At 40.0% G+C, this 26,221-nt stretch overlaps 1 protein-coding gene across 1 annotated transcript in view; it reads right to left on the bottom strand.

Annotated features, from left to right (window-relative positions):
* The window catches only part of col24a1 (collagen type XXIV alpha 1 chain), a 119,334-nt gene that overhangs the window by 68,534 nt on the left and 24,579 nt on the right, over positions 1–26,221 (bottom strand). The window contains exons 6-14 of the mRNA XM_082145807.1: positions 20,496–20,549; positions 16,699–16,752; positions 14,351–14,395; positions 13,337–13,390; positions 12,697–12,741; positions 10,703–10,756; positions 9,938–9,982; positions 8,415–8,468; positions 6,895–6,939 (exon numbers count right to left, since the gene is read on the bottom strand). Coding sequence (XP_082001933.1) covers positions 6,895–6,939; positions 8,415–8,468; positions 9,938–9,982; positions 10,703–10,756; positions 12,697–12,741; positions 13,337–13,390; positions 14,351–14,395; positions 16,699–16,752; positions 20,496–20,549 — 450 coding nt within the window. The remainder of the gene's footprint in view (positions 1–6,894; positions 6,940–8,414; positions 8,469–9,937; positions 9,983–10,702; positions 10,757–12,696; positions 12,742–13,336; positions 13,391–14,350; positions 14,396–16,698; positions 16,753–20,495; positions 20,550–26,221) is intronic.

The following is a 26,221-nucleotide window of genomic DNA, read 5'->3' as shown; positions in this document are numbered from 1 at the left end:
TCACCTGGAGCCTGCAGGAAAACTGCTCTACTTCACCCGGAGCCTGCAGGAAAACTGCACTACTTCACCTGGAGCCTGCAGGAAAACTGCCCTACTTCACCTGGAGCCTGCAGGAAAACTGCCCTACTTCACCTGGAGCCTGCAGGAAAACTGCCCTACTTCACCTGGAGCCTGCAGGAAAACTGCCCTACTTCACCTGGAGCCTGCAGGAAAACTGCCCTACTTCACCTGGAGCCTGCAGGAAAACTGCCCTACTTCACCTGGAGCCTGCAGGAAAACTGCCCTACTTCACCTGGAGCCTGCAGGAAAACTGCCCTACTTCACCTGGAGCCTGCAGGAAAACTGCTCTACTTCACCTGGAGCCTGCAGGAAAACTGCTCTACTTCACCCGGAGCCTGCAGGAAAACTGCTCTACTTCACCTGGAGCCTGCAGGAAAACTGCACTACTTCACCTGGAGCCTGCAGGAAAACTGCCCTACTTCACCTGGAGCCTGCAGGAAAACTGCCCTACTTCACCTGGAGCCTGCAGGAAAACTGCTCTACTTCACCTGGAGCCTGCAGGAAAACTGCCCTACTTCACCTGGAGCCTGCAGGAAAACTGCTCTACTTCACCTGGAGCCTGCAGGAAAACTGCTTTACTTCACCTGGAGCCTGCAGGAAAACTGCACAGATACTTTATCATCACTGATCAAAAGTGACAGTAAAGACATTTATAATGTAACAGAAGATTCTATTTCAAATAAATGCTGTTCTTTTGAGCTTTCTATTAATCAAAGAATCCTGAAAAATTAAATGTATCCCAGTTACACTGATAATAATCATAAATGTTTCTTGATTATCAAATCCTCATATTAGAGGGATTTGTGAAGGATCATGTGACACTGAAGACTGGAGTAATGATGCTGAAAATTCAGCTTTGATCACAGGAATAAATTACACTTTACTATATATTCACATAGAGAACAGATGATTTACAGTGTAAATAAATATATTTCACTATTTTTACTGTATTTTTGATCAAATAAATGCAGCTTCGTGAGCAGAAGAGACTTTCAAAAACCAAAAACCCAAAACTTCTGACCGGTAGAGCATGAGTGGCTGTTATTAGTGAACGACGAGTAAAATTATGTACTAGAGAGACATTAGCATCATTTCAAATCATTACATAATTTCAAGTATTAGCATTAATACCATGGTATTACCATAGTACATGTGCAAAAAACATGGTAACGCCTTTATTTAGTGTGAGGGAGACGTGTGGCTTGAAGGAGATCTGCACATCTGGAGCTGAAAGAGGTCTTAATGGACACACAGATCCACAGATCACACACACACATGCCATGAAAAAGCTTTTCTGTCTGCCGCATAATGACAGAAGAAAGAGAAGGAGGTGAAAAATGACTTACTGTCTCAACTTCGGGAATATGAGATGCAAAACTTCTGAACTCGGAGAGAAATGTGCTGCTAATATGTCAGATTCACAGATAATAGTTAGTGCAAGCGGACTCTGGGAACTTTAGACAAGCAAGGTAATGCAAATATGAAACGCTTGCATTCAAAAGTTCAGGGTTTTGAAAGAAGACTCACCGAGGCTGAATTGATTTGATCAAAAATACAGTAAAAACAGTGACATTTATTTATTTACACTGTTTTCTATGTGAATATACAGTAAAGTGTAATTTATTCCTGTGATCAAAGCTGAATTTTCAGCACCATTACTCCAGTCTTCAGTGTCACATGATCCTTCACAAATCACTCTAATATGAGGATTTGATGTTCAAGAAACATTTATGATGATTATCAGTGTTGAAAACAGTCATACATGTTATTTTCAGGATTCTTTGATGAATAGAAAGTTCAAAAGAACAGCATAAATTTGAAACAGGATCTATTGTAACATTATAAATGTCTTTACTGTCACTTCGGATCAATTTAATGAGTCCTTGATGAATAAAAGTATAAATTTCTCTTCAAAAAGTGACCCGACACATTTGAATGGTAGTGTATGGTTTATACAGTTTATATTTATGTAAAACTGGCATGAAATAACGGATCAAGAACAGAAGCACGCCTCTCTTGTTCTACACTCTTAAAAATAAAGCTTCTTAACTGGCATCAGTGGAATCTATTCATTCCATATAGAGGAAAATATGTTAAAAAAAAGTTCTTCACACACTAAGAAAAAAAAGAAAGGTTCTTTAGGGAAGCAAAAATGGTTCTTCTTTGGCATCGCTGAGAAAAAACCCTTTTGCAACCTTTATTGTCTCTATTTCATTGCACAAAACTGAAATCGTGGCTCTAAAAGACACATCCCACCCTCTCCGCCACCGAGACGAAAACACGGATCACCATCTGAGGAAGGGACGGCCGACAGATACAGGAACGACAGCGAAGGCAGGATGAAAACGCATCAGGAATCTGCAACATCCCGCTTTAAATCTTCCCGCCTGACATCCCGACAGCAGAGAAACATGTCTGACATCTCTGTCCGCCGCTTTACGAGACTCTGGGGCTTCGGCCAGCCTCGGACATGTGTGTTTTAAAGCCGGAACAACCAGAGGAGTCCTCGACCGTTAGAGACTGCCTTTCTGAACATGACATGTAAGAGGATTGGCTTTTCTAACTCGTGAATCAGACGTGCAGGAGCCGAACACATGGCAGCAATCACACCTGGAATCACACATTACCAATGAAGGAAAAGAGTTGAAGAGGAATGTAAGACTGAATTTAACAGGATTATTATCGTTACCTAAAACTAAAACCATGATGTTCGTTACTTGAAATATTTTCAGCATTTATCATTTAGTTTAATTTGATGTACTAAACTAAAACTAAATCTGGAATCAAAATTAATAAAAACTATATAGACGTATTTATATAAAACAACAACAACTAATAAAAAATCATGGATGGCCAAATTACTCAAAAATGAAATCATTAAATAAATGTTAAAATATTTAAATAAATGATTAAAAACAATATTAAACTGTTGATAAAACATAAAAATCAGTTAATTTATGTATTAACATTTTAGCATTATTTTAGGATTGCTTTATTTAAGCGCAAAGTCGCTTAAATGAACTTAAATATATTATTTCAGCTAGTTGTCGAAGCAAAATTTCTTTTTTATTTTAACATGGTGTACTAAAATAACTAAAGCTGAAATAAAATGAATAAAAGCTATGTAGACTTAAAAAATAAAAAACAAAAAAATTATATATATATATATAAGCTATAATGCTATTAATGTTAATAGCAATAATTATAATGTTAATAGTAATAAGCAATGTTATCTCCTTATTCCTGCAACTCCTGCTAACAAAGCCTGATGTGATGTTTGTGACACTTGAACACTTGAAATGTGCTTGAGTGAGTCATGTTCAACCAAGTCTCTACATTTCTTACACAGAACAACCTCTTGGACAACAACGTCACTCAACTGAGACGGCCCTGCTCTCGGTTATTGAAGCTCTGAGACTCAAGAGCAGCTTCCAAATCCTCAGTTCTCATCTTGCTGGATCTGTGTGCTGCCTTTGACACAGTTAACCACCAGATCCTCCTGTCAACCCTCAGGATGAAGGGCATCTCAGGAACCCCACTCCAATGGTTCAAGTCTAACCTCTCAGTAGGTCCATCAGGGTGTCGTGGAGGGGTGAGGTGTCTAAGACCCAACATATAGCTACTGGAGTGCCTCAGGGCTCAGTACTGGGACCGCTTCTCTTCTCAATCTACATGTCATCACTAGGATCTGACATTCAGAAACATGTTTTTTCCCATCACTGTTATCATCTAGCTACTGGAGTGCCTCAGGGCTCAGTGCTGGGACCGCTTCTCTTCTCCATCTACATGTCATCACTAGGCCCTTCCTATCGGAGCTACACAACTCCTTGTCCAAGCGCTTGTTCTCTCCAGACTGGTCTATTGTACTGCTTTCCCCTTCCAGCATCTGTCAAACCTCTGCAACTGATCCATATGCTGCAGCAAGAGTGTGTTTATCGAGCCGAAGAGACGCACGTCACTCCTCTCCTCATAAACTTGCAATGACCTGCTGAACTCAGCCAGAGCTGCTGAGTCTTTAGCCAAATTAAAGAAACTGCTGAAGACGCATCAACACTTGACACAGTAATACTCACACTTACTATTCTATATATCTATAAAAATGTTTTAAAAAACCCACCTAGATATGTGTATTGTAGACTAACTGGGACTGGTCACAGCACTTACATATTGTTGTCCTATTGTTGGTTTGATTGCTTCTTTTATTCTCCTCGTTTGTAAGTCACTTAGGATAAAAACGTCTGCTAAATGATTAAATGTTGATGACTATGACCTCAGGTGCTTTCTGTCTCTTTTCATCTCGCCTAAAATCCAGCAGTTCATCTTCTCATCCTGCAGTTTATCTGTTCTGTTGCTGAACGGACGCCAGGACACACAGAGTATTATAAATGTTCTCTTGGCAGGAGCTGCCGGCGGGACTGAACTCTTTACAGTAGCAGAACACACAGCTGAAAACCAACCAAAATACCTCCGAAAAACCAGATAACAACTTTACAACAGGTTCTGATTCTGTATTCATGCGCACCTGAAAACTGTACACGGTTATGCAAAGGAACTATATTACTTTGTAGAAGTATTCTGATTGTTAATGTAATGTAACTCAGATTATAACATTATAATCAAGGTTACAAAAGGGTAAATTATAAAAGCGGTGTATTGAGGTTTAGGCAGACCAGTTTCTTTTATATTTTACTTTATTTCAGTTGATATTTATTTGATTTCAGTTAATGAATATGTTTCATGTGCACGTAAATCCCTGTTGTTAGTGTTTGTTTGAAGTAGAGATGCACAGATGTATCGGCCGATAAAAGACATTATTTTCACTATCGGCCGATTGCTTAAAAACAGCCGATGATCAGTCAAGTCAAGTATATTTGTATAGCGCTTTTCACAATACAGATTGTATCAAAGCAGCTTCACAGTATTAAATTAAAATAATACTGATCAGCTTATTATATCCTGTCAATCAAAAGGGGCTGAAAAACATGTCAGACTGACACTCATCCTGTGTGTGAAGACAATCTCTAGTGTAGTAAATTAACGCAGGCTATGTTTGAAATATGAAGCACCTCCCGTACAATAATCTCAAAGAGCTTTGAGCAGATTACAGTAGAGTAATTTCTTCCTCTTTACTACTAGTTACAGCAGCAAATACACAGAAAAGAACATCAGAAGGAATGTTGAAAGATACAGAACAACTTACAGAAAGGAATCATGTCTCATGAAATCCATCAATCAGTGTTTCACCCGTAGAAAGACGTCAATAAAACAGCTTGAGAACGATATAACACCACATTTACCTCAGGAGAGTTATCTGATGCTCAGAGTTCATTAGTTGGCTATAAAACACTAGAGAGAAGCTTATTTACTGTTAATTATATATGTGTGTTTGAATAAATCTGTCATGAAGACATGTTTATGAAAACTACCTTTACATACACACATTTCAGTTTGTATTTGAGTGTGATTAGTATATCTTAAAAAAAAATTTAGATATAAAGGGCTCTGTTGTTCTACCACTGCTATGCTGATGACACACAGCTCTTCCTCTCCTTTCAACCAGATGATCCCACAGTAGCTGCACGGGTCTCAAGCTGTCTGGCGGACATCTCCACATGGATGAAGGAACACCACCTGCAGCTCAACCTGGCAAAGACTGAGCTTCTCGTCCTCCCTGCCAATCCGTCTCTACAGCACGACTTCACCATCCAGCTAGAGTCATCATTAATCACCCCATCAAGATCGGTCAGAAATCTTGGAGTAACGTTTGATGACCAGCTGACCTTCACAGATCACATTTCAAAGACAGCTCGATCATGCAGGTTTGCACTGCACAACATCAGGAAGATCAGGCCTTTCCTAACTGAGCATGCAACACAACTTATCGTCCAGGCCCTGGTCATCTCTAGGCTTGACTACTGCAATGCCCTTCTGGCTGGACTCCCAGCATGTGCGACCAAACCCCTACAGATGATCCAGAATGCTGCAGCTCGTCTTGTCTTCAACGAGCCCAAGAGGGCCCACGTCACTCCTCTGTTCATCTCTCTGCACTGGCTACCTCTAGCTGCTCGCATCAAGTTCAAGGCACTGATGCTTGCTTACAGAACTATCACAGGCTCAGCTCCCTCCTACTTTCACTCACTCCTACGAGTCTACATCCCTACCAGACACCTACGATCGGTCAACGAGCGACGTCTCGTGGTTCCATCACAGAAAGCCACAAAATCACTTTCCAGAACATTCTCATTTACAGTTCCATGCTGGTGGAACGCTCTCCCCACCCTCATCCGGAATGCAGAATCCCTGACAACATTCAAAAAACAGCTGAAAACCAATCTCTTCCGTGAGCACTTAACCTTATAAAAAAAAAAAAAAAAAAAAAAAAAAAAATCCTTTCCCTTTGAAACATCACTTATCAGGCTTATGCTACTCTGAATAATACCTGAACTTCGTATTTTGAGCACTTCCTGCGTTGTTGTTGCTTTTGCCTCTTTATGATGACTCGCTGAACTTAGTCCTAATTTGTAAGTCGCTTTGGATAAGGGCGTCTGCTAAATGACTAAATGTAAATGTAAATGTTGTTAATTTTAACCTCTAGTATTATAATAATTTACCAAAATGAGAGGATTCCCTGTATAGTTACAGCATTAGTTGTTTTCCTTAAGGAAAATCGAACTCTCTGTATCATTCTGAATAATCGGTTATCGGTATCGGCGATATATGAAGTCATATCCGCACGTCTCCAGAGAGGACGAGGATTCTGCGTCGGCCGTCAGAAGTTAAAGCTGATTGAACTCTGTGTGTGTGTGTGTGTGTGTGTGTGTGTTTAGGACTCACTCTCAGGCCTGGGAATCCACTGCTGCCGGTTCCTCCGACGGGCCCCTGGAACACACACACAACCATGAGAAACAGCTCTGCACTTCTGTCTGCACTTCTGTCTGCATTATTTTCAAACATCTCTGAACTTTCTTTGCTTTTATTTAACACTGATTGTGTGCGGAAGACATCAAAGATCTCCCTTCAGCTTCTTGGGGTTTCGGCACAATAATATTCTTCCAAAACCGTGGAAACACCATCTACAGTCAAAGTATCCTCTATGCACATGTATATAGACTCCTATTGGAATCTCTAGCATAATTTGGAATCAATTAAAATGGGATTAAACAAGGAGAATCTGAGTATGTGGATACATTTTTATTTGATACTAATTTAATTTTGGACATTGTATCAAGAGTTAAATCTGAAGAGTTATATGACGTCACATGGGAAGTTTAGGCCTTTTACAATCAAGAAAGATTTTCTTTAAATTCATTTTGATTTCCTATTGATAATCATAATAGCTGTATTGATAACTTTAATGTTGGAATAAAATTAGGATCCTTTAGGTTTGGTTCAAATTATGATTATGATATACTTCTGCTCAAATGTTTGGGGTTCTGTGAGATTTTCTAAATGTTTTTAGAAGAGTCTCTTCTGCTCACCAAGCTGGCATTTATTTGATAAAAAAAAAATACAGTAAAATTCTGAAATATTATTACAATGTAAATCAGCTGTTTTCTGTGTGAATATACTGTAAAATGTTAATTTATTCGTGAGATCAAAGCTGAATTTTCAGCATCATTACTCCAGAATCTACACCTTTTTCAATCAAGATAGATTCACTTAAGATGCAAAATTATCAAAATGTACATTAAAAATGTATGAAAATGAAGTGCCTTTTGTGCTTAAAACAAAAAACAATTATCTGCCAATTGGGGTCAGAAAAATTAACTTAATTTAAAGGGAAAGCAAGACTTTTCAGAAAGCTAGTCTTGTTATCTTCAATAATTTTGCTTCTCAAGTAAATGTATCTTAATTTAAAGAGCCCATATTACGGCCTTTCACAAAGTCTTGATGTTGGTCTCTACTAGAACAGGTTTTCCTGCTTGAATGTTGATTATTCTCCTCATATTATCCATTGTTGCAGCTCCTCTCTTCCCAGTCTGTCAGTAACGCTCTGTTTACTTCCTGTCTCTATGAAGCTCCTCCTTCTGAAAAGCACACTGTGTTGTGATTGGTCGAGCGCTTCGAGTGTGTTTGGGAAATGTCCCGCCCCTTACCATAACCGCCAGTTTAACACACTACTAACTAACTCAACCAGGCCCCGCCCCTTTATTCTGCATATGAATTATTATAATGAGGAATATTGAGACGTGTTCGTTCCCGGAAGTTCAGAAACACTGACTCTGATATAGAGAAGAACTCAACATTACACACTAAAGACAGATGAACAAGGTCTTTTTTAAGAATGTTTAGATATTAGTACTGGAAAACAAGACAAACATCCAGTGCAGTGTTGATGGCAGAGAAACACGTACCTGGTTTCCATCAGGTCCAGGAAGTCCTCTCTCGCCCGCGTCGCCAACAACACCCTGTAACAGATCTCAGATCAGTCTCACATCAGTCACGCTGACATTCAAACACGTGTCCTGAGGTAATGCTTTTCCATGATATCACATCACACACATCCCAACGGTTCGTTTGCTTGAGACTTTGATCTTGAAGTTGTTTGACTCTACTGTGTTTCTCTATACATGATGAGTGCATGTAAAGAAAAGTAAAGAATCTGCCGTGTAAATACGAGTGTTTTACAGTATGTTCTCCGTCTGCATGTTTGCTTGTGTCTCTCTGAGAGCCCAAGGCCTCTGAACGTCTTCCAGCAAGCTTTCATCCTCACTGGAGATGCCTGGGATTAATCATTCCTGCAGACGACGGGCAGCGAGCCCAGCTGGCACAACCGCTCTGATGCGATGTTTCAGGCGTTCTCAGGCACAACACTCTAAATCAGCTGAGACTTTACAAGCTTAAAGATTAGATTTACTTTAGCAAGAGTTATTCACATGAAGAAACGATGCGTGTCTAAACAAATATCATTATTTCATTATATATGGATCATTTTCATTGAGAACATTAAAAACGCTACATTATAATATAGTATAATATTTATGTATTATATAGTATAATTTATAGAGAAAGAGAGAGAGAGAGAGAGAGAGAGAGAGAGAGAGAGAGAGACTATTTATATAGATATCTACTGGCTGAAATAATAATAGTAATAATTTTTATATAATACAAATTATTTATATATAATATAATAATGAATAATAATATTTAACGTTAAATATTTAAAAATTAAATAATTAAGAATAATTAATTAAATATTTTTTTATGATTGATTTATATTTAACATTTACTATTGTTGTTATTATTGTTATATGATTTATTGATAGCAAGCAAGATGTACATAACATTAACGAACCCAAATGTTAAATATGTAAATAATAATAATTATTGGAATAAAATAAAACCTAAATGTTAAATATATAAAAAAAAATTGAAAAATAAATAAAATGTAACAGTTTTTCTTTTTGTTATTATTAGTAGTACATGATTTAATGGAATTTAATGTGAAATATAAAAAAAATATATAAATTAATAATAATTAATTTAATAATATTTTACATAATATTTACTCTAAAGTCACAAAAACAGAATGATGAGTTATCGCAGATTATTTTCTGCTATTGTACAATGAATAGCAGATTCTGTGGCATTTCTATTGTAGTTTCTTTAGAGGCAGAAAGTGTTTCCCACAAACACATCAATTAGAATAACCCTCTCAATTCCTTCAAGAATTAAAGCAATGTTTCTTTACTAATGCAGACTTTCAAACATTCATAATGTCTTCCATCTGCATAATGCCATTGGCTTCACAGTTGGACGGCAGATGACAAGCACAGATTCTTGCTTTTCTATACCCATAAGTGATCTGTTTTAAATATGCATCACTCATCTGCATGACAACCCCTGAGTAATGCTTATAAAGGAAGGGAGAGTTTACCGGTCTTCCTTTGGGACCCTTGATTCCCACCGGACCCGGAATTCCCTGGAACACATCGAGATGATCGCAGTTACAAACAAATCTGATCTGACACACATCGATCATTCTGAGCCGGGGGGGTGTCATCAATCTGAACGCTGTCTGGTGTGTTTTCAGGATCACGTCATTCATTTGGGAATTTGCGTCTGTGTTGAGAGTTGTTGTAAATCCCAGAATGATGGCAGATTTGACAACGTTCAGCCCTAATCATCCCGTGTGTGTTTGTCAGTTTAACATGTCCGGACGAAGCATTAGCAGCATTATGCTGATATAAGGAAATACTGTGAGATATGAACAGCATCTGCGGCCTGCGATCGGTTCGACTCGTCCATCAGTACGGAGTCGAGTGAAGCTTGCTTTGGGGAAAGTGTACAGGAAACGTACAAATGAATCAGTAAAATGTACGAAATGAGACGATAGCTAGAGACAATTCCAAGTGAAATTGACTAGAGACAGGGCTGGTGGGTGACCTCACCTGTCTCATGTTTAACTGTAGTGTTTAATTGTTTAAGCTAGTTGAATATTTTAGCAGTTTATTCACATTCCTACATGCCGGCCAACTAAATATCCATTACTGTACTGTGATTCGAACTGAGGTAAGATTCAAAAAGATGTTCTATAGTATTCGACAGCATGTTACCTCGCTCTAATTCATGCAAATGTCATCTGCTTGATTCTCGCAATGAATTTGAAATGACGATTGTATAATTGTGCATTTAAACTCACTCTCTCTCCCTCCAGTCCTGGCGGTCCTGCGATTCCTGGAGGTCCGATGAAGCCCTGATACAGAAAACACAAACGTTTCCAATAGCTCGAAATTGAATGTTTACATTTTTCAAACTTCAGGACAGAAGGCCGTATCTTTAAAACACTTTGGCAGATTGGAACAAAATTTGGTGCGAGTCATCATCACCATGCCCTGATGGTACTGGAGAAGTTTAGGGACAGCGCCACCTACTGGACAAGACATTTCGAATTTTTAAATAAGCCACGAGCCTAAAATCTCCACCTATGCAATGGGCAAACCAATCTACTTACAAGTTTTGTTCGACTGAGATATTGGGCCACATTGATTTCACAATAATTTGGATGATCAACAGATTATTAACACAGATCTGATTCAGCCTGAACTACAAGATACAGCTTCATCTATCATCCTCATTTTATATGTCACCTTATAAAACTGTATATTGCTGTCAAAGTAATTTACAACTAATGTACACATAAATCAGCTTACACACATCGATGAAACAAAGCAATATGATGTCAGCATCAGGTGTGATATCATCTCTTCCACATGCACTGGACACAAATCCTTCAAAGCGGTGAGTGAGAGATTGGCTGGTATTTTTGCTTGCTGTAGGTGGACGAATCGCTATATGTACAGTTCTTCTGTCTTGTTAAGTGAGATCACATGTACTATCAGTCAAAGATGAAAGAAACGGCCCTCCTCCTGTCTCTGCACATTCCTGTGCCGCGGCACACTGCCAGATGTTGAAAGCAATTGCGTTTCTGAAACATGCAAAATCTCTGAGATGCAGCAGTCTCATTTTCCACTTTATACAGCTCACTGATTCTTGAGGACTGGGACAAAACAGGCTAGAGGACTGCAGAAATAAGGCTCATATCTCATAGAACTGTTTCAGATGATTGTTTGAGATGAGAATCTGTTCTACATGTTCAGATGGATTCCCCTGCATTAGCATGCAACTACATGTTTTCTTCCCTTAATCACTTAGAATGGGTCAACAGCAACATCAGATCCACAAATCATTTCAAATATTTATGATAAATATTGTAAAATCTTGTATGTTTTAAACTGATTTTCAGCTCCATCTATTGATGAAAATATAACAGGTGCTGACAATAAAAGTATATATTTTGCACATTTATCAAATGCAGCAGCCATTTTATTGATTGATTGATTGATTGTGTTGCTGCTACTAACAGGAACTACTTAAATTGACGGAAATTTTCAAAAATCCTGAAACTATATTAAAAAAAATCTATAAATCTTACCATTTGTTTAGCCTTATCAAACTCAGAGCAGGTGAGAAGTTTGATTTTTGTACAGCAACATCAGATACAAAAAACATTTCAAATATTTATTATAAATATTGAAAAATCTGGCATTGAACTTCAGGATGTTTAATACTGATTTTCAGCTCCATCTATTGATGAAAATCTGATGTTGACAAAAATATATTTGCATTTAATGCAGCAGCATTTTATTTATTTATTTATTTATTTATTTATTTATTGTGTTGCTGCTACTAAAATGAATTACTTATATTGTGGGATATTATCAAAAAAATCATGAAATCATAAAAGAAACTATAAAGCTCACCAGTTGTGTTGCCTAATTAAACTCACAGCATATGAAATGTTTGATTTTTGTACTTTGATTTAGCCAGATTTTATGAATGTTTAGCAGGGACTTTGTGAAACATTATAAAAGAGGAGTATTTAATATCGTTATGGTCATTGATGCGTTATGGTCATTCTGATGGTCATATTCAGAACGAATGGCAGGTAAAGTTGTGGGTTTTGTCCCACGCGTCAAGAATCAGAGCAGTAAAAACAGAACAATTTAAAAGGATCTGATCTGCTCTCGATCCTTCTTTCAACATTCTCTGTTTATCTCTCTCTCTTTTATCTGGTCCTGTGACTCACAGTGAGATAATGTAAGAGTTCCGACATGAGACAACAGCTGTACGTACATTAACACCTTTAGGTCCTGGGTTTCCCTCTGGTCCTCCCAAACCCTGAGAGACAAGAGACTTCAATGTTACACACATTCACATATCAGACATATACACACATCAGAGATCATGAAACTTTAATATGTCAACAAAATGAACACTGGCTTTATCCAGTATATAAAGACATAACATAACATAACATTTCAGAAAACTAATAGAAAACAATTGTTTGATGGCAAGGAACAGGACAGAAGGCCATATCTTTGAAACATTTTGGCCTATTGGAACAAAATTTGGTGTGTGTCATCACCACCATACCCTGATGGTACTGGAGCAGTTTAGGGACAGCACCACCTACTGGACAAGACATTTCGGATTTTTTATCAAGCCATCTACCTTAGCTATGAGCGAATAAATCTACTTACAAAAATCTAAATTAATATTTCAAATTTAGGGCCCTGTTTACAGCTGGCATTAAGATGCATTTTGGTCGCTCGGACCACAAGTGGCCGAAGCTAAATACAGGTGTTAACACAGTATACCGCGCGGTACATTCTGAACAACTGTCTGGCATTCATTTTAAATGAAGGATCAAATTTAAAGAAGTAGTGACACAGAATCAGTAAGACTTTTTTTTAGTGGATATCGGTCACTGCACCTGCCTGCCAGGGTAACCTGCCGCCCCAGATACGCCTGGCAATCCTGGCAAACCCTGAGGAGAAAGGAAAGAAAAACGTGAATGAGAGATGAGAACGGCTGCCAGTGGATGAATAGAGCCACTATTGTTCCCCATGGCATCTCTCTCTCAAAGCATCCACGGGCTGGACCGGCTCTCCGCGGCCTGACCCTGGCTGAGGTCCAGACGGCGGCTCCTCTCAGCTGCGCGACTCCAGCGCGGATCATCTTTGCATCAGGTGACTGCATATAAAGACTGCGCTTTGTGACTGAGGGAAAGTCTCCATGTATTGAGTTCCAAACCTTCCGGACTCGGTTATTGAGGAGGTACAAAGAGGTACAACTCATAGATCTGTTTAATGCCATGTCAAACACGTAGGGAGGGACAGACAGAGAGAATTAAACCTGATTGTACAGGCTAAATATGTGCGGCAGGAGGGCTGCTATACAAAAGATATCTAGCATTCAACTTCAGGATGTTTGAAACTGAATGTCAGCTCCATTTAGTAAAGAAAATCTGAAAGGTATTGAAAAAAATACATATATTTAGCTTTTCACACATGCGTTAAATGCAGTAGTCATTTTATGCATGTATGCATATATTTATTTATTTATTTATTTATTTATTTATTTATTTATTTATTTATTTATTTATTTATGTTTCTGCTATTAACAAGAACTCCTTAAACTGAGGGAAATGATCTGAAAAATGTGTCCATTTTGTCCCATGTCTCAAGTATCAGCGCACAACAAATGGAACCGTTTACATTTATCTGATCTACTAAAATAGGATCTGATAGCTAAAAGAAGCGATGCGAAGAACTTCAGTGCGGCAGCATGGCAATACAGCTATTTTTAGTATGATTAATAATAATAGCAGTTATACTTGACTTAGCAAACACCACTAGCTAAATATAGCTTGTGGTCTGACAATGATTGAAACAGTAAAATGTCTTTGTGAAGACCTCACAAAAGGCCGACATCCACCTCCGCTCACCTGTTCTCCGGGCAGACCTGCTGGTCCTGGATAGCCTTTGGGACCCTGCAGGTGAAAAAAGGAAAAGAGATTATAACTCAACTCTTTTACAGAACAACGGTAAGAACACAAAGCAAAGAATTTTCCCATATCCCTACAATCGTAAGAACAAGTAAGAGTCGTTCTAGACGTGTTATCTTTTCCGCAGTTCTGGGACTGTGTTGCCTAAAGTCCCAGTGGCCTCAGATAAGACTAATAGCCCTTAAGAATTTCCCCAGACCTGTCAAAACCCTTTAAAGCTTTCCCTGTCTGACAGCTCGAGCTCGAGCCCATGAAAGAAAGACAAGTCCCGACAGTGAGACGGGGAGGGGAGGTCAGAACTCCTCTCCTGCAAACATTTCCAGCCTTCTCGTGTGCAGGAACCAATCTGTGCCAACTGTACTGAAGCACAACAGTGCAATCATAAAGCCTAATACTTTGATATTTAGATGCCTGATTTGATAGAGGTGCCGGCGGCTGTTTGCCAGCAGGTGGCGCTGCGTGTCGGACCGAGCAGAGAGGTTCAAGTGTGGTGCAATCCTCCAAATTTGGAAAATTCCAGGCCTTCTGCATTGCACCTGAGAAGACAATGATGATCAGAGGTCACCGTGATTTACGCCTAGCCTGTTCTGAGCCTGTAGGACTATTTCTGCTTAAACTCTTTAAAGATTTTACTGCAAAAGCAGAGTGCTCTCCATACTAATGACCAATAAAACAGCATTTAAACGGATCGCTTAAGTTCACCACGCTCAAGATCAAAGACCTCGGCATTCTGTGGGAGGTGAAGTTAAAGTAAAGACATTATTTTATTAGTTTATTAAGACTTTTAACTCCTTTCCCCACCATTGACGGAATTTTCCGTCATTTACGACACAATGCTTCCCAGCCATTGATGAAATTTTCCAGCAATCCATGTTTTCATGTTAGAGAACGCTAATAATCACAATACAGCTCTTTTTGTTATTTTATCTTTGTTATTAAAAATAAGAACAAAGATGCAAATAACAAATACAACAAATTCAACATATTAAGAAACAAGCAGTAAGAAATAATACAGGAATTGAATAATCAAATGTAAAAATAATCTGCATAGTCTTAAGTATATTAATTACAAATAAACTGATTATTATTAAAGCTACAAAAGTTATTTAGTCAAGAATAGAGAAGGATTCCATCTTTGACTTTCATTGTTTGATTAACATTAATTAGGCTGCTGTCACTTTAAAAACGAATGCACAGATATAATATAATGTTACACATCAGATGTTTACCCCCAAATGTTTAAGTTCACTTAAGACAAAACCAAAAATTTTTGCGTGAATACTTGCCAAAACAAATAAAACTGTGTGTATCTGATTGTTCAAGTGCAACGCCACCGAAGAGAACAGAACTGGGGATCTGAGAGAGGCATCTTTCTGTGCGGCACTTCATAATCTGTCATGACTTGATCTCTCCTGTCAATGGTTCTGGTTTCATCTCAGATGAATCAGTCCAGGATCCACTAACCTAACCGTACAGATCTGCTTTTTATTAATTCCAAGGTTGCTGGCCTGACCGTTCAAAAAACCAACCAAATGCCCCCACTCAATGGAAAAAAGCTATGTCCAAAAGGGCTCCATTTCCAAAGAAAACACCTCTTGGAGAACGCTCATTTTCTAAGAGTTGATCCACACAGTCTTAAAAGTGCTCTTGGGATTACAAGTGAAAATCCAATCACACTGGGCCACTGTTAGCAAAAGACTGACCTAAAATGAGCTCCGGCCAACAACTTTTAAGTCATGACTGAAAGGACTTCGCAAGGACTTTACAACCTTTGGTTCTCTTCACCTCATAAACCAAAACAAGAGCTACCTCATGACATCTTCCTATGCTCTCATCACAAACCCGCCTACACAAGTCATAAACCTTAAATATGACAAAAACATATCCTCTAGCTGAGTTAGGTGAGCTAAAACTTGCACCAGTTTTGCCTTTGAAGATGCAACATGCGACTGTTCCTCTCATCAGGAGCGAGTCCCCCTGCGGAGCGCCTTTCCTCTAAAAGACGACCCTTGACCTTTGGGGGATCTCAGGTTCTAAAGGGACTCCCAAGTGACGGCGGGTCCTCGAGCAAAGCTACGTCTCGGGAAGTGTGAACAGACATTCGCTTGCCCCAAAACACCACACAGGGTCTTTATTCTTGTCCGTAACCCGATCCAGCCGCCGCTGAGAGAGGCCTTGCTGCCATGGTGGCGTAACAGATACCGTACAAACGGTGTGAAGGATGAAACACTCCGTCTCACGCTGCAAACAGCACATAATTCAGCTGGAACGGGTGCGGGAGAACTAACCTTCAGACCTGATTCACCTTTAGGACCCTGTGGACCTGGCCGTCCTCTTTCACCCTGAAATAATCAAAGAGAAGACACTTAGTGCTGTCCTCCATCACACGAGTGTCATACCTGGAGGACAACTGATTTTGTCATCATTTACTCTTCACTCTCACATTTCAAAGCATTTCTTTTATGAAACCCTAACAAAACTCCTATTTTGTATCCTTATCTTTCAATAGAATGAAAATAGCAGTAAAAATACCAAGTTTGATACTAATGGCTCTCATGTGTCTTGTGACCAATCTCCATCGATGTCAAACCTGACGAGACACATATTGGGCCCTATCTCGCACCCAGCGCAATTGACTTTGTACAGCGACGCATGTTTCATTCCTATTTTGCACCCGACGCAGAGCAGACTTTTCCCTCCACAGACGCACGTCGGTAAATTAGGGAATGAACTTGCGCTCCCGGGGGCGGTTCAGCGCAAAGAGGAGGCGTGTTCCGGCCAAGCGGCAACATTCTGATCTGAAAAATTAAGCCTACCCGGAAGTGCGAAAAACTGCAATACATCGAAAATCCGCTAGGGGAAGGTCCCAAAAGGGAGCAAATGTCCATAGCCCCCATGTTAAAATGTCAGTTTTCACAGCATAAATTCATGTTTTTACAGGTTGGTCCCATGGACTTTTATTGTATTTTTCGATAGGTTCCGAGTGCCTGACAACCATGAGGGCTGTGAATTTTTTTCTAACTCGTTAGTTTAGATCGTATTTAGATATAAAATGTATGACAATAAGGGCGTGGTTAACTTTGATTGACAGCTTGATTGACAGCTGACAAGGCAGCGCCACGGAGAATGACAACATAAGAAGCGCCATTTTTTAATACAGTTGACATATAATACTACTGTTTCTGTATCATGAAATGTAGTTTTAAGAGTTTTTCAGGCGAGAATGTAGTTGTTTAAAGCTCAAATCTGTGGTTTATTTATAAAGATTTATGAAAATTGTATCCAGTTGTGAGATCCAGCGATGACCGGGCGCTCGGCGCTCATGTACCCCGCCTGGTACAGCCTTTCCTCGGCTAGTCGTTCTGACGTTTGCCGCTGACTCTGACGTCTCTGTAGTGGTTAAACATGAGATATAATTTGTCTTGTGTATATCTAACGGGCGATTTTTGGTCTTGTAAATCTATAATTTGTTCCCTGGCCAATCGGTTTGGCTGAGGGGAAGTTTCATAAGTTTATAAGCTATTTAACTTTACCATTGTATGGTTAGACTAGATCGAGCGCTGACTTTGTATGTTTGACAGAATTGTTTGCTTTATTTGTATAGCTTCTTGTACCTTTTACTTATACTTTTATAATAGCTAATATTGATAAAACTGAAATTTAACAAAAAGAGACTGGGTTGAGTTTTGTCATTTTAATACAACGAATATGATCTGTAATGTTGTTTAGTGCAACATCTGTTGTTTAGTACAAATGCACATATTGCCTGGACCATATTAAAATGTTTAATATTTTTATATTATATTTAAAACGAAAAGAGGCAGGTTTGTGTTTTATATTTTGCTTGTTTTTTTATAAATAGGCAAACGTTATGTGCAGTGAATGTAATCAATACGCGTTGCCTGAACCACATTTGTGTGGCTATAATGTTTAAGATTTCTTTAAATGAAAACGAAAAGAGTTAGTATGGTGTTTTATAACATATTTCGTTGCCTAAATATACACAGAGATAACCGAAGTAGCAGAGCGAGCGAGTGACGCGCGCTGCGTCAGAAGGTGGGCGGGGTTAGGATTTTCCAAGATGGCGCCGCCCATACCCCCCATAAACAGCTTCAAACCCGTTCTTCAGAAAGTCTATGGGTGACGTCACAGACGCTTTGTCCATATTTTTTACAGTGTATGGTTCCAGCGCAAACGTTCCCTGGTGCTATTTTGCAGGTTTAGAAAACAATTCCACCACTGACCAGGAGAAACCTAGTCTAAAGTCAGTGGTGCGTTCAGACGCTATTTTAAGGGCGCATGCTTGGCCATAATGTAACGTGTGCACAACACACACACACTTTGCTTCTCTCATCTACACAGATGCAGCAGTTCCCATTTTTGCAAACCATACATTATTACAAGGAAAAATATTAACACACGAGGGAAATCATTGTTGTGTCCATGAAGATCTGAAAAATAGGCGTAAATCTAGCTTACACATTTACCCAAATTATCATACGCCTGTTTAACCGAAGCTAATTTGGGTGTGTTTCTCCATCCCCAATGTCACTTCTCTGTGTTTTACGGCCCTGACGAGAACGTCGGTCTCCTCGGCTGTGAACCGCTCCTGGCGTGCGTCTGGCAAATCCGCCGTTATAATAGCAAACCGCCATGGAACAAGCGCGTCTGCTCTTAAAGGGAATGTGAGATGACGCTCTGATTGGTTTATTTCACGTTACGCCCAAACCACACCTATGAGTAATGAAGCGACTTCAGACCAACACATTTTAGATTTGCGTCGGCGCAAGAGTCATTTATCCCGCCGGTATAATAGCAACAGCGCCCGAGACCCGCCCACAAAGTTACTTGCGTTTCGCGCTTGATACTTGCGTTTCAGATCGTTAAAATACGGCCCATAAATTGATACTTTGATATTTAAATTGAACTTTTTTTGAAGCTTGAAGGCCCCCAGTTTCCAATCCATTTTTGTTGTGGAGAAGAATTGACTAATTTAGTCTTAGTCTTGTGTCAAATATACTTTTTAGTTGTATCTTATTTAATCAACCTTGTCCTGTTTTTCTAAGGCTGGTGTTCGGTTGGGCTCTTTGTTTTCATGTGTCATATTATCCCCACGTTTCCCTTTTGTTCATGCCATGGGCTTTTGTTTTCATTTGTGTTACGTTCTCATTGGTTTATTGGTTTCATTGCATTCAGGTGTTGCTCATTAGTAGTCTATGTATTTATAGCCCTGATTTTGCCATGCATGGTGGTCTAGCTTTGTCATCTTCTGATGCTGTAGTCCACTGCTTTGAGTTTCATGTTCATGCCATGCCATGCCATGCCAGGCCATGCCAGGCCATGCCAGGCCATGCCAGGCCTTACCCAGTTAAATTTATATTTGAGTTATGTTGATTTCCAAGTTATTGCTTTGTTGATACACTATTATGAAATAAACTGCATTTAGGCTCAGAAAACTGACTCTGCTTCAGTGGAACCGTAACAGTTTTTGTTTGGTCAAGTTTTAGTCGACTAAATGTCTGAGCATTTTAGTCTAGTTTTAGTCAATGAAAACTCACTGCATAATGGTTCAATTGATAATTCTTATTAAATTAGCTCAAAATTATAATCAATTATTTTTACATTTTATTCAAATTGTTGCACTTTCACCTAAAAGCACAAATGTAGAGATGGTCGACTCGTACACAGGTTTTATTTTACCTCCTCTAGTTTTCTGATTTATTATAGGCTCATTATCATATACTGGTAAAACAAGATCTTCTCTCCAAACTTCTTTCCAATAATTCAAAAATACATTCATGTTTTTCTATTAAAGCAACAGCATAAAAGAATGTATTGTCACACAGAGAAGTTCGTCGACAACATATTTCATCGTAGAATTCGTAAACGAAATGAAGACTATTTGAAATTCTGTTAAAGTTTCGCTTTTTGTTCTGTGCTTTGTGGAAGAAGACATTTTTATTTTTGGGTGAACTATCCCTTTAAAGGCCAGGAAATCGGTTGTAGTTTACGGTTTTGTATACACAGACATTTCAAGGCACCCCGAGAGAGAAGTTGTAGTAGTTTGTATTTGTGCACTATTTACCGGTTCACCCTTCGGCGCCTGACCTGGGGACAGTCCTGCATCTCCTTTGGCTCCCTGGGACATAAACAAAGTGTTAATTCAGTTTGATCTCATTTATCAGTAACACTTTATAATAAAGTCCCATTAGATAACAATGAGCAATACATATTTACAGTATTTAATAAACTTTGCTAAGGTTAATACAACTGTTCATCTTAGCTCAAGTCAATTAAATAATATTTTACAACAGGTATAACTTTTGATTTTAATAATGTGTTAGTAAATGCCTAAATTAACATTAAGAATAAGAAATGTTTTAGAAGTACTTTTCATTGTTAGTTTGGTGACTAATGTAGTTAACTAAAGTTAACAAATGGCTAAAGCGTTACCCATATATCCCATAAAACGAGCCGTCAAAAACTTCTTTGTGAAGTCAAAGCAAACCCAAAAACATGCCTAAAGTTCAGGAAGACACATGCAAATCATGTTCTTCTGTGCGGACAGATTAAAGCAAGAGTTAACAGCGGATTTGGAGAGAGTTAAGGGGCAAAATCTCCGTCCTATGTGTATGTAAACACACTAAACCTCATAATAATGCAGATTGTCTGTTACACAGTCAGTAAGATGATCAGAAATGGACCCACTCACCCTTTAATTTCTCAATCCATACATCCAATGATCAATAATTCAATCATTTCATCCATCCACATCACAGTTCATTCTCTCTGATTTGGTGGATTCAACCAACTGTACAATCGTGGGCTTTTTTTGTACTACAAATTTTAATTACATCTAAATTCAAAGGGAGTCACTGGAAGTTCACTGGAAGAAAAGTCTTTTCTCAGGGGCTAAATTTAGCTCATCAATCAAACCTTTCAGGCCTGAATGAGAGCTTTATTACTTCGGTTCATCTTGAAACGAGCAGATTGATGGAAACACAATTGCTGCCAATCAACATGACAGCGCAGATCTGACGCCCGCGAAACACAACGTTACTAAAGCAAATCCTGCCATGATCTGCTGTATTTACTCTGAGGAACCAAACATCAACAGAGCAGATGAGCTGAAGTTACAGCCAAACCTCTCAAACCTGTGAAGCGCATCTCATTTCTCTCGCGACGTCATCCCTGAAGTCTTATAATGGGATATAAAGGACAAAGCACTACAGCTCCGGCTTGTTTCTCTGGAATCCCAGCGGATGCGTATGACTAATCTGTGGGCTAAACCGAGATGCTTCACAGTTTCCACCATCTCCCACTGCATCCCAGCTCAGTTTGGCCCCTGGTGAAGCTAATCTGCAGTGGATGACCCTTCTGCCCACTCAGGTCATCTCTGAAGAACACTCGCTGGACTGAGAGATGAACACGTTGTCCTGAAGCTTGATGGGAAAATCAGATCAGCATATTTAGAACTTTAAAGAGCCCTTATTGTGCTTTTTCAAATATGACCTTTCATGTAGTCTGTGTAGCTATTATAGAGTTTTTGTCTCCTAAAAGAAAGAAGCGATTCTGAACCGCCTGAAACGAGTCGTAAGTGATTCCAGTCTCACTTCCTGCTTAACCTATGTTAGTTTGTAATTAATTTGCATAATGCCAGTCTCTGGTCTTGATTGGCTGATTGTCTCTTAGCCCCGCCCTCAAACACTGTAGTGTATCTGAGACTGGAAGAGTTTGGTTCGTGTTGTTCATGTCGAGAAGACGCTGTTTTCTGCTGACAAAGCTAATCCACTTTGATGAGATTGATATACGGTAAATCCCACGCCATCGTTACTGTTCGTATCACTGAGATTCAGATTTGATAATGAGCATTTGCTTTCTGACCAATCACAACAGACTGGGCCATCTGACCAATCAGAGCAGAGTAGACCAATCACCACAGACTGGGCCGTCTGACCAATCAGAGCAGAGTAGACCAATCACAACAGACTGGGCCGTCTGACCAATCAGAGCAGAGTAGACCAATCACCACAGACTGGGCCGTCTGACCAATCAGAGCAGAGCAGCTCTCGGAAAGGCGGGGTTTAACGAAGCGTTTCGGACACTGAGAGAAAGGATCTGATGCTGAAATAGATATTATGAGAAAATAAAATAGTTTTTTGACCTTGGATGCGTGTGAACAGTGGTTTGGACTCCGAGGTCTCCCACTGGCCACAACAGACCCCATGATTTTCCACTTGTTCGTGATCTTTAGAGATTAAGAAGAGATCTCAAAGTCTCAAACTCTGCTCAGATTCGACAATATACTAAAGTCTGCAATCAACACTGCAAAAAAATGACTTTCTTCTTTAGTATTCTATCAAACTTAAGTGAGTTTATGCTTAAAACATGTTTTAAGCATTAAGTCACTTATTTTTCATCAATTTTTCATTGAACAACACAATATCTTATGTCATTTTGAAAAGAAAAGGCAGAGATCTGCAGTTTTAGGACAGAAATAACCTGGTTGATGTTTGACCTGCACATGACGGGGTCTGTGAGAGAGCGACATCTGAGCAATGCTGTGTTCCTGCGGGAAACCCTCATCACACTGAGATACTTAGTGGTGAAAAGCAGCGAGTAAAGCGTGTGTGTGTGTGTGTGTGTGTGTGTGACAGCAGCAGTTCCTCTCCGTGTGTTTGAGGAGCCGCAGACGTCTGCTGTCGGTCACACACCACATCCACTGAACACACACCACAGAACACACACCACATCCACAGAACACACACCACATCCACTGAACACACACCACATCCACATCCACTGAACACACACCACATCCACATCCACTGAACACACACCACATCCACTGAACACACACCACATCCACATCCACTGAACACACACCACATCCACTGAACACACACCACATCCACATCCACTGAACACACACCACATCCACTGAACACACACCACATCCACATACACTGAACACACACCACATCCACATCCACTGAACACACACCACATCCACATCCACTGAACACACACCACTGAACACACACCACATCCACATCCACTGAACACATACCACATCCACTGAACACACACCACATCCACTGAACACACACCACATCCACTGAACACACACCACATCCACATCCACTGAACACACACCACATCCACTGAACACACACCACATCCACATACACTGAACACACACCACATCCACATCCACTGAACACACACCACATCCACTGAACACACACCACATCCACATCCACTGAACACACACCACTGAACACACACCACATACACACCACATCCACTGAACACACACCACATCCACTGAACACACACCACTGAACACACACCACATACACACCACATCCACTGAACACACACCACTGAACACACACCACATACACTGAACACACACCACATCCACTGAACACACACCACTGAACACACACCACATACACACCACATCCACTGAACACACACCACATCCACTGAACACACACCACATCTACTGAACACACACCACATACACACCACATCCACTGAACACACACCACATACACACCACATCCACTGAACACACACCACATCCACTGAACACACACCGCATCTACTGAACACACACCACATACACACCACATCCACTGAACACACACCACATACACACCACATCCACTGAACACACATCACATCTACTGAACACACACCACATACACACCACATACACTGAACACACACCACATACACACCACATCCACTGAACACACACCACATACACTGAACACACACCACATACACTGAACACACACCACATCCACTGAACACACACCACATACACTGAACACACACCACATCCACTGAACACACACCACATACACACCACATCCACTGAACACACACCACATCCACTGAACACACACCACATACACACCACATCCACTGAACACACACCACATACACTGAACACACACCACATACACATCCACTGAACACACACCACATCCACTGAACACACACCACATACACTGAACACACACCACATCCACTGAACACACACCACATCCACTGAACACACACCACATCCACTGAACACACACCACATCCACTGAACACACACCACATCCACTGAACACACACCACATCCACTGAACACTGAGCATGAACCTCCAGCGCTCAGGCTTTATGAGACGCATCACTTCCTGCTGGGACATTATGCATCATGCAGGGACTCGATCATCTTCCTGTCTGTCTGAGTACTGTGGCAGAGCAAGCTCTGATGAACACCAATGCTTATTTTGGAAAATGGAAATCACATGGAAATCATCATCAGTGTTGAAGATTCACACTGACACACACCTGATGGACCTTCTCTCCACTGCTGGAAAAACTGAACAGGTCAATCACCTTTCAGGACATACACACACACACACACACACACACACACACACACACACACACACACTCACACTCACACTCAGACACACTCAGGCTACGTTCACACTGCAGGCTGAAACGACCCAATTCCGATTTTTTTGCCCCTATGCGACCTGTATCTGATCTTTTCATGACAGTCTGAACGACACAGATCCGATCTTTTCAAATGCGACCCAGGCCACTTGGGTATGTGGTCCCAAATCCGATACATATCCGATCTTTTCAAATGCGACTTCAGTCTGAACGGCCAGGTCGCATTTATCCGACCCGCACGTCACTGATACGCGAAAAACGTCATAATCCTGCGTTGAAGTAGTCGTCGGTTTGAAAACGGACTACATATTCGTCGAGCTGCGGTAAATCTGCCGAACGGGTCGACCTCGACGAGCCCGTTAATAAAAAATAAAAAATAAAAAAAAGCCCACGGCCATTATATATATACGTTTTGTTAACTTATTTGTGCTGAATCTGATATTAGATAGGTCAGCGGTTAGAAATGTGTCCGAGTGCGGTCCGCCTTGCTCTGATGTCATGCTGACGTATGTCAAAAATCTCTTGCGAGCGCAAGGCGCACGTGTCGGATTCTGCAGTCGAGCGCAGTTGCTCTCCACCGACTGCGCTGATCAAAAGCACGATGGGAAACGACTTGCTGACGACACAGCTTAATGTTCATTGGTTTAAACAACCGTGATGTATTGATCTCTTTTAAAATGTTTGATTTTAAAACTCTGATATCATGTTTTATGTGTATATGTTATGTGTGAATATTCCCAAACTATCTAACAGTGCGATCTCTATGGGTTATGCAATGTAATTTTTATAAAAAAGAAAAGAAAAGAAAAAGAAAAAAACAACACATGTCTGTATTAAAGAAAAAAAGATTGATAAACATGTATTTGGAATGGAATTAAATAAGTAGGCTACTTTGGGTGTCTTGTTCATTATATTTATTTTCATATAAAAGCAACAGAACTTAAATTCCATCCAGTTTATTAGCAACACTGTGCACGAGCGTGAATCCGATAAATCCCGCGATATCCATCTTTGATCTCACAGGTGTCAGATCCACTACGAGAAGACAGAACTGTCCGGCTTGCCTGCGCTTTTTTCACTCCTCCCCTCACTGCAGCCGCCTACTCTCGCGTACATTTCAGGCGAGGCAAGGCGCATCTCAAACAAGCCTAATCACAGTTAAAGTTTAGCTACTTCCGCAAACAACAAGTGACGTCGTTGACCGTTGAGTACTCTTCTGCGCATGCGGGTCACTTCTGGGTCATTTCACGTTCACACAGGAGATCACAAAAGGTCGCATTTAATTGGAAATGTGAACGGCCTTGCAAAAAAATCTAATTTAAAAAAAAAATCGGAATTGAGCAT

Source organism: Leuciscus leuciscus (genome assembly GCF_965113295.1).
Source record: "Leuciscus leuciscus genome assembly, chromosome: 18".
Taxonomy (NCBI): domain Eukaryota; kingdom Metazoa; phylum Chordata; class Actinopteri; order Cypriniformes; family Leuciscidae; genus Leuciscus; species Leuciscus leuciscus.
This window is presented reverse-complemented; position numbering and strand designations above follow the sequence as displayed.